The sequence below is a fragment of the Phalacrocorax aristotelis genome, chromosome W (genome assembly GCF_949628215.1).
Source record: "Phalacrocorax aristotelis chromosome W, bGulAri2.1, whole genome shotgun sequence".
Taxonomy (NCBI): domain Eukaryota; kingdom Metazoa; phylum Chordata; class Aves; order Suliformes; family Phalacrocoracidae; genus Phalacrocorax; species Phalacrocorax aristotelis.
In genome coordinates, this window is record NC_134310.1 from 11,116,428 (window position 1) to 11,131,121 (window position 14,694).

The 14,694-nt window shown below is 42.6% G+C and overlaps 1 protein-coding gene across 5 annotated transcripts in view; it reads right to left on the reverse strand.

Moving 5' to 3' along the window:
• Window positions 1-339: 339 nt before the first annotated feature.
• The window catches only part of LOC142049490 (lens epithelium-derived growth factor-like), a 106,758-nt gene continuing 92,403 nt past the window's right edge, over window positions 340-14,694 (reverse strand). For all 5 annotated transcript variants that reach the window (XM_075077254.1, XM_075077252.1, XM_075077251.1 and 2 more), the window contains 2 exons: window positions 14,276-14,387; window positions 340-1,101 (listed from right to left, as the gene is read on the reverse strand). In XM_075077254.1, coding sequence (XP_074933355.1) covers window positions 1,053-1,101; window positions 14,276-14,387 — 161 coding nt within the window. In that variant the 3' untranslated portion in view covers window positions 340-1,052. The remainder of the gene's footprint in view (window positions 1,102-14,275; window positions 14,388-14,694) is intronic.

The following is a 14,694-nucleotide window of genomic DNA, read 5'->3' on the forward strand; positions in this document are numbered from 1 at the left end:
ACGGGGCACGGGGCACGGGGCACGGGGTGGGGGGTGGGGGGCAGGAGGGGGCAGAGAGAAAGAGAGCGAGCCAAGTGGGTGAGGGTGGGGGTGGGGGTGGGGTTGCACGAGAGTGGGGGCGGGGCTGAGGGATTTTACAAGTATATCACATCTCTGTCTCCTTCCTTTCTTGCCTTCAGAAATATTTACAAGGCTCTTTTTTGAAAACCTAAGTTCTAAACCCCTCAAGTTCATGCCAAGGAAAAGTTCTTAACAGCTTTGATTTAGACATTCCAACAGTTATGGCCCTTATGAATGCCTTAAGTTATACAATTTGAACATTAAACTCATACAAAGAAGTTGATTCTTAAAGACTTTAATTTTTTAAAAAAGTATTCAAGACTGTTTTCTAACCAATGTGCATCATCAACAGGTTCAGTGAAAACACCAGATTTCTTCCTAGTATGACATCTATAATACCAAAAGCATACTATGAGAATCCGCGCAGCATAAATTGGTACAATTGGTACATAGCATCAGTTGGTACAATGTTTTACAAGAACAAAATTAAACTTTAACATTAACTGCTATAAAAACAATGTTTCCAGCTCGTACAAAGCACAGTAAAAAGCCATCCTGACACATGTTGAAAACCTACACACTAACAGGTCAGTATGACTGGAAGAGAGTATGTTTTATACAAATGAAGCAATTAAGCAGTTGAAAGACTATTTACACTCTTTCCTGCTATTAACTGGACAAACATACAGGGGTCAGATTAAAACATACTACAACTCTGTCTCCTGTTTTCTGAATGGGATTTTGAGATGTGTATTGCTTATTAATACTGGATAAAACCATCAGCAAAGCATTTAAATACTTTTCAAATGAAGATTAAAGGGGCTGTTATTCCACAAAATGTAGCATTAAAATACTGTGCTTATAAAACTTTAAAAACTTTTGGTCTGTAGATTTCAAATGCAAAATTTAATAACTTTTATTTTGTATTTAAAAAAAAAACCACAACAAACCAACAACCAAACAAAAAAGACTCCAGAGGCATCATTTTTTTCTCAAAGAGTTTCCTTTGGATTTTCAAGCTCGGTCTCTTCACCTGATGTTCTAGAAAAATAATAAAGCAACATTAATACCCATATAAAGAATTTTAGACATAAATCTTACTTTAAAATTCATTGACCTGGAATAAGACTAGAATCTCAGTGTGTTGATGCACATTCAGCAGTAGATGAAGTTTGGAAGACTGAAGCAGTTAGTGATGCCAGCTTCTCTCCTTGAGAGGACTGCGTTCCACCCCCCTCCACCCCCACACACCAGTTGAGCTCAAGTCAACATGCCAAGCTGCGAACTGCAGTTATTCAGGATCTGATTTGTATTCCATTCAGGCATTACTGAATAGTAAGCCAAACAGTTTTTTACTGTAGTTCTGACACTGGTGCCAGTACCAAACTCAATGCCCTTGGAAGCGTAGAAGATGGAATCCAATACTCTTTTTGTGCTGGAAAAAGAAAAGGAAGTTTGTGTTGACTGCAGGACCATGCCATCAGCAGCATGCACATTCAAGCTTGTAGCTTCCTTTCACTCCAACCAGCACTAATGTATTGGTTTGCTAGAAAACTTTTCACATCCTTCTCCTGGATTTTAGCAGTGGAGTTTCTGAATGACTGCAGCATATTGCTCCAAGTTGTTTGCAGTGACCATTGCAACAATCATTTAAGGTTTACTTTCCCCCTTATAAACAGAGTTTATGAATTTTTATCCAGAAACTATTGGGCTTTTTCTGCATCCTTACTCTACTAAACTAGGTTGGTTTTTTTTTTAATTATTTTTTAGCAGTTTAGAAATATATTTCATGCAATATTTTAGGAAGCAAGTAAAAAATAGCTGCTTTACGGGGAGAGGGTCTATGGTTTTAATTTGTGAATTGCTTTCTTTAAATTAGGCTGAAAAACAAGCTGAAGCTGCAGAAGCTGCAGTGGTAGCAGCTGCAGTGGCTGTGACTCCAAAAGTAAGCCCTAAAAGAGGAAGACCAGCAGGTAACTTCAAACAAAAAGGAATAATAATTATTTTTCCTCATACAAAATAACTTAACAGAGATGGCTGGAGGCTTTATTGCCCACAGATCTTCAGAGTATTACAGAATATTTCCTAACATGTAAACTTCCAATTTTTATTTTTTCATATATATATATATATAAAAATAAATAAACATACATATACACATCTAAACTATCCCACATGGCGACCTGAGGTATTTAGCACATAAAGGGCCTTAAAATGTTTATGGTTATGCTGGGTCCTCTGAAATAAGGATCACTGTATCCCCTTGCGAGTATCACCTTTAGGAAAGCCTCCATAGGATTCTGCTAACTTACAGACTATGCAATAAGACCTCTGTTTCCCTGTGGCTTCACAAAGGTTTATATTAATCAAAGATGTATAAAACTGGTACTTAAGTTGTGTTAGAATATCCACAAAACAAGTTTTAAAAAAAATGGGGGGAGGGAGACTGTCTATAGGTAGAGCTCAGAGGGCAGTAAAAACGAGTGAAGAGCTGGAGAGATTTTGCTGAAAAGACGTTTGAAGGAAACCTCTGTAGACTGATAGACAACTGAGAAGAAAATATAGCTATTAGAAGCAGCATGTAATTTAAAAGATTTTGCTAATAGTTCTGCAGTACTTGTTTGTGAAAATAGCAATAACTTAACTGTAATTCTTATGGCAAGTTTGCAAGTATTCTTGAAGCAAACATTTAAAATTTTTTTTGCTGCTAACATGGGGAAAGTTATTGGAGCACTTAAATATGCTATATGAGCATTTAGTCTGGGAAACAGATAATTTTATACTCACCTGTATCTGGTAGCATTATGAAAATAACTTTTAGAAAGTGCAACCATAGTTAGCTCCCAAGGCAAACTATTCAAGACTAGATGTGAGGAAATGAAGTACTACCTTAGTACTTCACCCACTTTCATTATGTTTATTAAACGAATATTTTTAATACTTTAATGTGTGTGAGATTATATTGATCATTCAAATGAATTGTGTTTATGCAAGCTATTGTCCGTAAGAGCAGGAAAGGACCTTTGCAAGAGATGTTTTGGCACCCTATGGGAAATGTGTTACTAGATGATGTACTGTGCAGCACTCTCTTGCATTAATATGATGCGTGCATCTCTTGCTTAGCAGTGCTCCACACTAACACCAGCAGCACTTCAAACACTGGGCTGTTAGGTTTTTTCCTAACAGAATGTTCACTGGGGATAACAAATAAGCACGTTCCATAAATTTCAATCCATAATGGCAGCATACTAAGTATTTTAATTTTACAAAATTCAAAGGGTATAAGCGTCGAGAAGGTGGATAAACCATTTAGCTCGCTTTAACACTGAAACATGGTGAAATTGAGAAAATGTAGAACTGTGCTGCATACCTCAGCATGGTGGTAGAATTTCTTGACACTGATTTACTCTCAGGGAAAGGGATGGAAGCTCCATGAAGCTCTTAAAACTACTACTGATAAATAGGTTGAGTTTAGATTTGCACACTAAATTACTTAAGTCTTTTCCCCCGCTTATTATTGTCTTATTATTCCACTTATTATTCTCTTGTTTCAGGCGTATTTTTTTTATTAGCTGCGTAACATGAGGCAGGGCCGTTCTGAGTGCACTGGGTGGAAAAGGCACAGGAATAGATGGTTTAAACCTCTTAGACTGCTATCTTAAAGGACCAAAGTGTTGGTTGAGATTTTAATTTTTCAAAGGGATCTCGATTAAACTTTGATACACAGTTCCAACCTCTGAATTTTTTTTTAAATAGAGTATTTACCTTACTAGGTTTGACTCAAGTGCTGCTTCTATGCATTGACATGAGAAACAATCCTTTTATATAAGGAACGGGTGGTGGCTGTAGACTAACCTGTTCTTTTTGTATAATTAGCTACTGAAGTAAAGGTTCCAAAACCAAGAGGGAGACCCAAATTGGTGAAACCACTTTGTCCTTCAGAGACTGACATGTGAGTTGGCTTTTTATATAAAATGCCTGTCTTTATTGTAAACCAAGTGGTTGCATTTGATGAGCTGTCATGACTTACTGAGTTCCTGCCCAGCATTTTCCTTGTAGTACTCAGTATAAGTTGGATGTTGCAGTCAGGATGGGTGGACGACCAGATGGGTAAAAAAGCGGTTGGATGATTGGGCTCAGAGGCTAGGGGTTAATAGGTTGTTGTCTCCCTGGAGGATGGTAACAAGTGGAATACTGCAGGAGTCTATCCTGGGACGTGTCCTGCTTAACATCAATGATCTGGAGGAGGTGAGAGCGTGCACTCTCTTCAAGTTTGCAGATGAGAGCAAATGGGGGGGGGGGGAGGGGGTGCAGTCAATACACTTGAGGGCAGAGCCACCATCCAGAGGGAACTAGACAGGTTGGAGGAACAGGCTGACAGGAACCTCATGAAATTCAACCAGCACAAATGCAAAGTCCCGCCCCTGGGAAGGAAGAACCCCTGGCAATGGTACAGGCTGGGGACTGACTGCGGAGCAGCTCTGCTGAAAAGGACCTGGGGATCCTGGTAGACAGAAAGCTGATCACGAGCCAACAGTGTGCCCTGGCAGCAAAGGAGGCCAACAGTATCCTGGACTGTATGAACAGGAGCGTAGGCAGTTGTATTGGGTTTGGCTGGGACGGAGTTAACATTCCCCATAGCAGCCCTCATAGTGCTGTGCTTTGTATTGGTAGCTAAAATCATGTTGATAGCACACCAATGTTTTGGCTGTTGCTGAGCAGTGCTTGCACAGCATCAAGGCTGTCTCGCCACCACCCCCCTCCCCAAAGGCTGGAGGGTGGGCAAGATCTTGGGAGGGGACCTAGTCAGGACAGCTGACCCAAACTGACCAAAGGGATATTCCTTACCAATTGATGCCATGCTCAGCAATAAAAGCTAAGAGAAAAGAGGGGGAGGAGGGGCATTTGTTATTAAGGCGTTTCTCTTCCAAAGCAATCGCTACGCGTACTGAGGCCCTACTTTCCAGGAAGTGGCTGGATGTGGCCTGCTGATGGGAAGAAGATAATATTTTTTTTCTCTTTTTTGCTTTGTTTCTGGGCGCGGCCTTTGCTTTCTTTCATTAAACCACCGTTGTCTTGACCCATGAGTTTTTAATCTTATTTTCTCCCCCTGTCCTGCTAAGGAGGGGGAGTGACAGAGCGGCTTGGTGAGCATCTGGCATCCAGCCAAGGTCAACCCACCACAGCGGTAGATCGAGAGGAGTTATTATCCCCCTCTGTTCAGCACTTGTTAGACCCCATCTAGAATCCTGGGTCCCCCAGTACAAGAAAGATGCCGAATAACTGGAGCGAGTTCAGCAGAGGGCCACCAAGCTGGTCAGAGGGCTGGAACACATGTCCTATGAGGAGGGGCTCAGGGAACTGGGCCTGTTCAGCCTGGAGAAGAGAAGGCTTTGGGGGAGATCTAATAACAGCCTTCCAATACCTACAAGGAGTTCATCAAGAAGAAGGAGCCAGGCTCGTCACAACAGTGCATGGTGGGAGGATGAGAGGCAATGGGCATGAACTGAAACAAGAGAGGATCAGACTGGATGTAGGGAAATACTTTTTCACCCTGAGGACAGTCAAGGAGTGGGACAGGTTGCCCACAGAGGTTGTCCAGTCTCCATCCTTGGAGGTTTTCAAGACCAGACTGGAGAAAGCCCTGAGTAACCTGGTCTGAACCACCCCCAGCAAGGGGTTGGACAAGAGACTTCGAGAGGCCCCCTCCAACCTGAATTCTCCTATGATCCTATGAAATGAAAGATCTAAGAGGGAGCCAACTTTGTGCAGGTGGAGTATTTGATAGTAAAAACTAAAAAGTACATCTTCCTGAATTGAGAGTTAGGTTCTCCTTTAAACTGGGTAGAGATAATGAATATGAAGCTTAAATAATTTACTGTGTTTTAGTGTTCATGAAGAGGAGAAGACAAAGAAAAAAGGACTGGAAGAAAAGGCCAAAAAACAAGGGAAAAAAGATGAGGAGAGTCAGAAGGAAGAAGACAAATCAAGGAAGGAATTTGATAGAAGAGAAGCAAAGAGGGAGACTGAACCAAAAAGGAGAAATACTTCCCAAGTGGGTTCTGCATCAGCATCTGATTCTGAAGAGGATGAAGGAGAACATGAAGGTGATAAGGTATCTTGCTCTTTATTGACTGACTTATTGTAAAGAACAGGAGTTCACTGAAAATATTCCTTAAAGCTAATACTAGGTCTTCAGTTTTGTCTATTAGGTGTTGGAGCCTTGTGTCTGGCTAATGCAGATGCATGCCTTGGAAATGAGAAGTTGCAGAATTCCTTTCTGTCAAATAATCTTTTCAATAACTTTTAGATATGTACAAGGAAAAAACTTTCTAATACTTTTTATTTTTTAAAGGATGGATTTAAATGTAAGTGATTTATTGTAGCAAAAGTTTGTTGGTTTGTTGTTTGTTTTTTTTTTAATATACTGACTTGAATGCTTTTTTGTGGGGTCTGTGAAAAATATTTTTGAGGGATAGGAAGCTGTCTCTAGTTGATCATTTGGGAATGGCTTTGGGTTTTTTGGTGTTTGGGATATTCTTCTCCATATCTGAGAGACAGCACTAATAAAACTCAGCTTCTTATCTGCATATAAAATATTTGGATTTAGTTACAGAGGAATGCTAACTCTCATCAGGGTGTTTCATGGACTAGAGCAATAATGTGTAGACATCTAGAGCAGGTAGGTTTAACTATTAATGTTTTTGACGTTCAGTAACCTAAAGACTCCTCCTCTCTTCTCACCTTAAAATCCTAAATAAAAACAGAAGAAAAAAGGAGGGAGAATCTTTCAAGGAGCTCATAGAAGAAACATGTTACAAGGCCAACATGAGAGAGCGCTGACAGAAAGAAAGTGTAAGCAAGAGGAGCAAATGGAATCTGAGCTGTGAGTATGCTTTAATACATAGTGTCTGTACATTGTGGTAGTACCTTGAAACTAAGAGGAGGCACAAAACCTGACAAAATTCCCAATTGGTTTGCACTGTGTTCTGTGTCCTCCCTCTGCTTTTTTTCCCCCCAGGCATTATTTAACTTTTTAAGTGGAGAATAAAAAAGCTCTTGTAAATCAATATGTAGTATTGTGGGAGGATGGGAAAAATTGAATCCAGAAATTAAGTGATGTCAGTCTTTCAGTGACTTAGATTTCCTAACATTAGGATAGAGTTGGTGGGTTCTGTTTAGAAGCATCCTGAGAATACCTGAAGCTAACTCTCTTGTTCCAGCAGGGCCATGTATTATATTTTAAGTAAGTCTTGAATAGAATCATAGAATCATAGAATCATTAAGGTTGGAAAAGACCTCTAGGATCATCAAGTCCGACCGTCAACCCAACACTACCATGTCTCCTAAACCATGCCCTCAAGTGCCACGTCTACACGTCTTTTAAATACCTCCAGGGATGGCGACTCCACCACCTCTCTGGGCAGCCTGTTCCAATGTCTGACCACTCTTTCAGTAAAGAAATTTTTCCAAATATCCAATCTAAACCTCCCCTGATGCGGCTTGAGGCCATTTCCGCTTGTTCTAGCGCTAGTGACCTGGGAGAAGAGACCAGCACCCACCTCACTACAACCTCCTTTCAGGTAGTTGTAGAGAGTCATAAGGTGTCCCCCTCAGCCTCCTCTTCTCCAGACTAAACAACCCCAGTTCCCTCAGCTGCTCCTCATAAGACCTGCTCTCCGGACCCTTCACCAGCTTCGTTGCCCTTCTTTGGACACGCTCTAGTACCTCAATGTCCTTCTTGTAGTGAGGGGCCCAAAACCGAACACAATATTCAAGGTGCGGCCTCACCAGTGCCGAGTACAGGGGCACAATCACCTGCCTGCTCCTGCTGCCCACACTATTCCTGATACAAGCCAGGATGCTGTTGGCCTTCTTGGCCACCTGGGCACACTGCTGCCTCATGTTCAGCCAGCTGTCAAACAGCACCCCCAGGTCCTTCGCCGCCGGGCAGCTTTCCAGCCACTCTTCCCCAAGCCTGTAGAATTGCATGGGGTTCTTGTGACCCAAGTGCAGGACTTGGCACTTGGCCTTGTTAAACCTCATACAATTGGCCTCGGCCCATCGATCCAGCTTGTCCAGGTCCCTCTGTAGAACCTTCCTACCCTCGAGCAAATCAACGCTCCCGCCCAACTTGGTGTCATCTGCAAACTTACTGGGGGCACACTCGATCCCCTCATCCAGATCACTGATAAAGATATTAAACAAGACTGGCCCCAAAACTGAACCATGGGAAACCCCGCTCGTGACCGGCCGCCAACTGGATTTAGCTCCATTCACCACAACTCTCTGGGCTTGGCCATCCAGCCAGTTTTTCACCCAGCGAAGAGTACACCCATCCAAGCCATGAGCCGCCAGCTTCTCTAGAAGGATGCTGTGGGAGACAGTATCAAAGGCTTTACTAAAGTCCAGGTAGACATCATCCACAGCCTTTCTCTCATCCATGAGGCGGGTCACCTGGTCATAGAAGGAGATCAGGTTGGTCAGGCAGGGCCTGCCTTTCATGAACCCATGCTGACTGGGCCTGATCCCCTGGTCGTCCCGCACATGCTTGGTGAGCTCACTCAAGATGAACCGCTCCATAACCTTCCCCGGTACTGAGGTCAGGCTGACAGGCCTATAGATCTTCTGGCCCTTTCTCCTTCTGGACCTTCTTGTAGATGGGCGTCACATCAGCAAGCTTCCAGTCATGTGGGACCTCCCCTGTTAACCAGGACTGATGGTAAAGCACAGAATCACAGGTTGGAAGGGACCTCGGGGATCATCTAGTCCAACCTTTCTAGGAAGAGCGCAGTCTAGACAAGATGGCCCAGCACCCTGTCCAGATGGAGAGTGGCTTGGCAAGCTCCTCCGCCAGCTCCCTCACTACTCTCAGGTGGATCCTATCCGGCCCCATAGTCTTGTGAGAGTCCAGGTGGAGCAGTAGGTTGTAAACTGCTTCCTCCTGGATTACGGGGGGTTTATTCTGCGATCTGTCCCTGCCTTCCAGCTCAGGGGGCTGAATACCCTGGGGATAACTGGTCTGATGGTTAAAGATTGAGGCAAAGAAGGCATTTAGTACCTCAGCCTTTTCCCTCATCCTCAGCTGCAATGTTCCCCTCTGCATCCAATAGAGGATGGAGATTCTCTTTGGTTCTCTTTTTGTTGTTAATATATTTGTAAAAACATTTTTTGTTATCCCTTACAGCAGTGGCCAGGTTGAGTTCTAGCTGGGCTTTTGCTTGCCTAATTTTCTCCCTGCGAGACCTAACAAGGTCTCTGTACTCTTCTCGTGTTACCTGGCCCTTCTTCCAAAAGTGGTAGACTCTCCTTTTTTTTCCTGAGTGTCAGCATATGAGATTGAGATTTATATAAAAATTCTGTAGCCACGAATTAAGTTGCTCAGGTTGTGGAATACATAGGGTTCCCTGGAAAACACTGCCTTCTCTGTCGGGCAGCTGGAGGCTATACTATCAGACAGAACAAGGAAGAAGTTATGATTTATGCTACTCTGGCTCTGCAAAGCCAGTTGAGTAATATCAAGCAGTTTGCAGTCAGAAGATAAATTATCACAAATGAATCAAGCATTATCACGGAGAGAAGATCCTGCCAGAAACTTAGGGGGTTGGGACAGCAGGAAGAAATCGATCTGACCCATTCTCAAGACTTATTCCACAAGTGGGTGAAGAAGCTACCACCATGAGATTGAGATGTTCCCATCCACACAGTTCTTCAGAAGGAGGAAAAAGGGGGAGAACAAGGTAAAAATTCTGGGAATTAGGAGAAGGAAATGGTCCCCTTCATCTATAACAATAAAATTTTAACCTTTCTCTATCCTTTAACAAGAATCTAGAATTATTTACTACCCACCCACCCCCAAGTGATTTTGTCCCTTCCTTGACAGTTATTCTTTCTCTAGAAACCTAAACACACTTCTTCCTTGGGGAAAACCTCAACACTGAACACTAAATTGTTTTTATCATTTCTGCAATTCTTAAGACAATATTATGTAAATCTGACATGCTTTTTGATTTCTGCAATAAATTGTCATGTGTTGTTTTGGTTAACATAGAATCATAGAACGGTTTGGGTTGGAAGGGACCTTAAAGATCACCTGGTTCCAAGTCCCCTGCCGTGGGCAGGGATACCATCCACTAGATCAGGTTTCTCAAAGCCCCATCCAAGCTGGCCTTGGACACTTCCAGGGAGGGGGCACCCACAACTTCTCTGGGCAACCTGTTCCAGTGTCTCACCACCCTCACAGTAAATAATTTCTTCCTAATATCTAATCTAAATCTACCCTCTTTCTGATTAAAACCATTACCCCTCATCCTATCACTACACTCCCTGATAAAGAGTCCCTCCCCATCTTTCCTGTAGGCCCCCTTTAAGTACTGGAAGGCCGCTATAAGGTCTCCCCGCAGCCTTCTCTTCTCTTGGCTAAACAACCCCAACTCTCTCAGCCTGTCCTCATAGGGGAGGTGCTCCAGCCCCCTGATCCTCCTTTGTGGCCCTCCACTGGACCTGCTCAAGCAGGTCCATGTCTTTCTTATGCTGGGGGCCCCAGAGCTGAACGCAGTACTCCAGGTGGGGTCTCATGAGAGCCGAGTCTCCTGTACTTTTAAATAGATTTCATATTTTGTGCATCTAGGGAACTATACAGAGCTCCACTTCAGTAAAAGTAAGGAGCAGTAGCTTATCTTAGTGACTCTGCATAGTTTAGATTATACCTGATGCCTAATTATTAAGCACAAAAACTAATACTGATAAAATGCGAAAAGGTTTACTTTTCTTTTTGCTTTCTTGCAACTTCCTCTGTCAGCATAATGGCTATAAATTGAATTTTTTGTTTCATTTTTTAAAATCATTATTTTCCATTTTTTCTGGCCTAGGTAGCTACCTCATTGATATTTGTTAGGCAAACAGTTCAGTGCTTTGTACATAAAACACAGCCTTGCTTAAAGAATGTGAGTCTGTGCAGGTACAACTGCGTTGCTCCTCAGTCTACTGCCAAATTTGTGCCAACATCCTCAGCTATTCATCCTCTCGGTAAAAAGAAACAAAGAAGCTTATTGAACAATGTTGCAGAAAAGACCTTGACTTGCTGATTTACCATGCATTACCAACTACAGCTTTTCTTAGTACCAATGAATAATTCAACACGTCCCAGACTTTAAAAAGATAACTTAAGGAAACAGCATATATGCCCATCAGCACAACTGAAAGTAGTTCTTAAGCACAATCACTTGGAATACATTATTTTCTAGAATGCACATAATCACAGAATAATTCAGGTTGAAAGGGACCTCAGGAGGTCATCTAACTTCAACCTCTGGCTCAAAGCAAGATTAGCTATGGGATCAGATTGTTCAAGTACATATTCAAAAAGATATGAAAGCACCTTATCTCTAGTTAACAAATGGAATACAGTTACAGCAATATTTAACATACAGAACTGAAGAGACGTTTACAAACCATTTGCTCAGACGCAATACTCAGTGCTTACAAGTGTTTTGTAAATTCATGTTTTGCTCATGTTTTCTCTGCTTAATGGTCTCTTCTTTAAACAATTTAACACTGCATATGAAATTATAAGCAAGTTTCACATGACAGAAGTAGAGTTTGCAGACTGTTCGAGTTTTAACATGAGCAGTGTATGCATTTTTCAGCATGAAAGGTGTACCAGTTTAGTCAGTGGTATGCTTACAGGTGGACTTTTACTGCAAAAACTGTAAACTAACATTGGTTTAAGCAAGATAGGTTTGCGTTATGCACACATTGCTTGATAATGGCTAATCCAAACAAATTGCTCTTAAGTAGCCATACAAGGGTTTATGTAAACAGGCTTGATTTCTTCGTTTAGATGTGTCAGACAATGCTAACTGGAGCTTAGAGTTCAAGCCAATGCTCTCTTGAATAGAGGGAAATGTATATTGGCAGAACGTAACGCTACCACTGGCTCAATCCTTGGAAGATATACTTGCAAGTTTTAAAGGACAAAAGCACAATATTGTGCTGGAATATTTAAAGAAATATATGAATTAATTTGCCTATAGTTGCTTGTTTGAGACAACCTGGTCAAGACATCTCGTGCAAGTATGTGAAGTGTTCATCTTCAGTTTCTTTTGACCAGTAATGACCACTGGTGTGTCGTGTCTGCACCCAAACAGCCATATGCTTTCATCAGGAAATGAAAAGGGCAATCTGACTCAGTTTGTCTCTTGCCACTACAAAAATCCAAGTGTTGTCAGGTTCTGTAGAAACAAGGAAGTGGAACAGGTCATGAAAAAAATGTACCTTGGAGAGAGAGTTATTAAAAGTGGCCATTTGTTTTCAAGTGATTGGCCGCATATGTTCCACTGTCCAACCGCTTCATTTACAATTTCAATTAACTCAGATGCCACACTGCATTAATGTCACATTGCATTTTGAACAACTCATTGATTTAAGCACAGTGCTGTGTTGCATAACTTGGGTTCGGAACTTGCACTGATCTCTTATTTATAAAAGGTACTCCCTTAGTATGCCTCTCATCCAGGCAAAACAAACATTTGCAATTATCGTTATTTAGCTGAAAACTCCCAAATGACATTTTTTAAAGCTGTCCAATCAGAAACCAATAATTCCAAGACTACCTCTGGAGCAAAATCAAATTCATGTTCATCTAAAAGAAGAGATAAAATATAACTTAAGTTTACTTATTTCTAGAAGATGATCCCTGGTCAGCCAAGCTGGCCTTTTGCCTCGCCGGCTTTACTTCCTACACTTTGGGATCGCCTGCTCCTGTGCTTTTAGGAGGTGGTACTTAAAAAGCGACCAGCACTGATGGACCCCAGCACCTTCAAAAGCTTTTTCCCTGGGGACCTTACTAAGCAGTTCCCCGAGCAACCTGAAGTCTGCTCTCCTCATGTCCAGAGCTGAGGTCTTGCTGGCAGCTTTCCTCCTGTCACCATAGAGTTTACACTTGACTGTTTCATGGTCACTGTGGCCAAGGCGGCCCCCAATCTCCACTTCACCCACGAGGCCCTCTCTGTTAATAAGCAACAAGTCAAGGAAGGCACCCTTCCTGGTCCGTTCCCTTAGTACCTGTACCAAGACATTGTCGTCCACATGGTTTAGGAACCTTCTGGACCTGATTGTCCCAGCTGTGTGGTATTCGCGGTTGACATCTGGCAAGTTGACGTCCCCCATAAGGACAAGGGCAGATGACTTAGAGGCATCCCTTAGTTCGGTGTCATCCTCCTGGCTGGGTGGCCTATAGTAGGCTCCCACGACAACATCCGCTTTATTTGTCTGTCCCTTAATCCTTACCCAGAGGCTCTCAACTGTGCCATCGCCAACTGCAAGCTCCGTGCATTCCAGCTGCTCCGCTACATACAATGCCGCGCCCCCGCCTCGCCTGCCCTGCCTGTCCCTCCTGAAGAGCTTGTAACCATCCATCACGGCACACCAGTCACAGGACTCATCCCACCAGGTTTCACTTATGCCAAAGATGTCATATCTCTGGGACTGGGCCAAGGCTTCTAGCTCCTCGTGTTTGTTCCTCATGCTGCGCGCATTTGTGTAGAAACACTTCAAGTGCGGTTCATTGTGCCCATCGACACATGTAGCAGTCTGAGGAGTCTCACTAGCACGCAGCTCCTCCAACTTTGGTGTGTCTTCCCATTGCCCGTCGCTGACTAGCCTTGTATTGCCCCTTTCCCCCTTCCAATCTAGTTTAAAGCTCTGTCAATCAGCCCTGCTAGTTCTTAAGCAAAAACCCTTTTCCCCTTCTGAGAAAGTTGCATCCCATTGAGTGTCAGCAGACCTGGTGTTGCATAGACCATCCCATGATCAAAAAAGCCAAAGTTCCACTGATGACACCAGCCTCGGAGCCTTGTGTTGATCAGCTGTACCTGCCTGTTCCATTCAATATTCTTCCCTGCTATGGAAAGGGTCAAGGAAAATACTGCCTGAGCACCCAATCCTTCAACCATCCACCCCAAGGCTCTGAAATATCTTTTGATAGCCTTTGGACTTCTTGCTACCTCTTTTCTGGCCACCGTATCTCTCTGATATCTCTTACTCTGGCCCTGGGAAGCAGCAGACTTCCCTGTGGGTTGAGTCCAGTTGGCATATAGGACCCTCTGTTCCCCTCAGAAGGGCGTCACCTATGACAGCTACCCTTCTTTTTTTCTTAACGTGAGTTGTTGTGATGCAGGGGGTTAGTTCAGTGAACTTAATAACATTAACCCACTTTTTCTTAGTGCCAACTTCATGCTTCTCTTTCTTTTCCTCAGTGTTCTCTCCATTCTGCTGTAGTTGGTTGACGTCCTGCGTTTCAGACTCTCCATTTAGTGTCTTCACACCTTTAAAATGAAGGGGAAAGAATCAGCACTGCAGGAAGCAAGAAAAGTAAAATTCTGTCATAAGAAGCAGCAACTCCAACACTACAATTGTTTTTCCTATAATCTTGAAATCTACCAGCTGGAGCTATATATAAAAGCAAGAAGAGATATTATAATGTCTTTTAAGAATTCATTATACCTCAGTCCTAAAAATTGCGTTATCTAAATAAAATGAGCAAGCATATAAAATATCGCTGAAGGCTATAGTTTTAAGGTAATTCACAACACATTTCAAGACAAACTCAAGAACACTGGAAAATTAACTTGA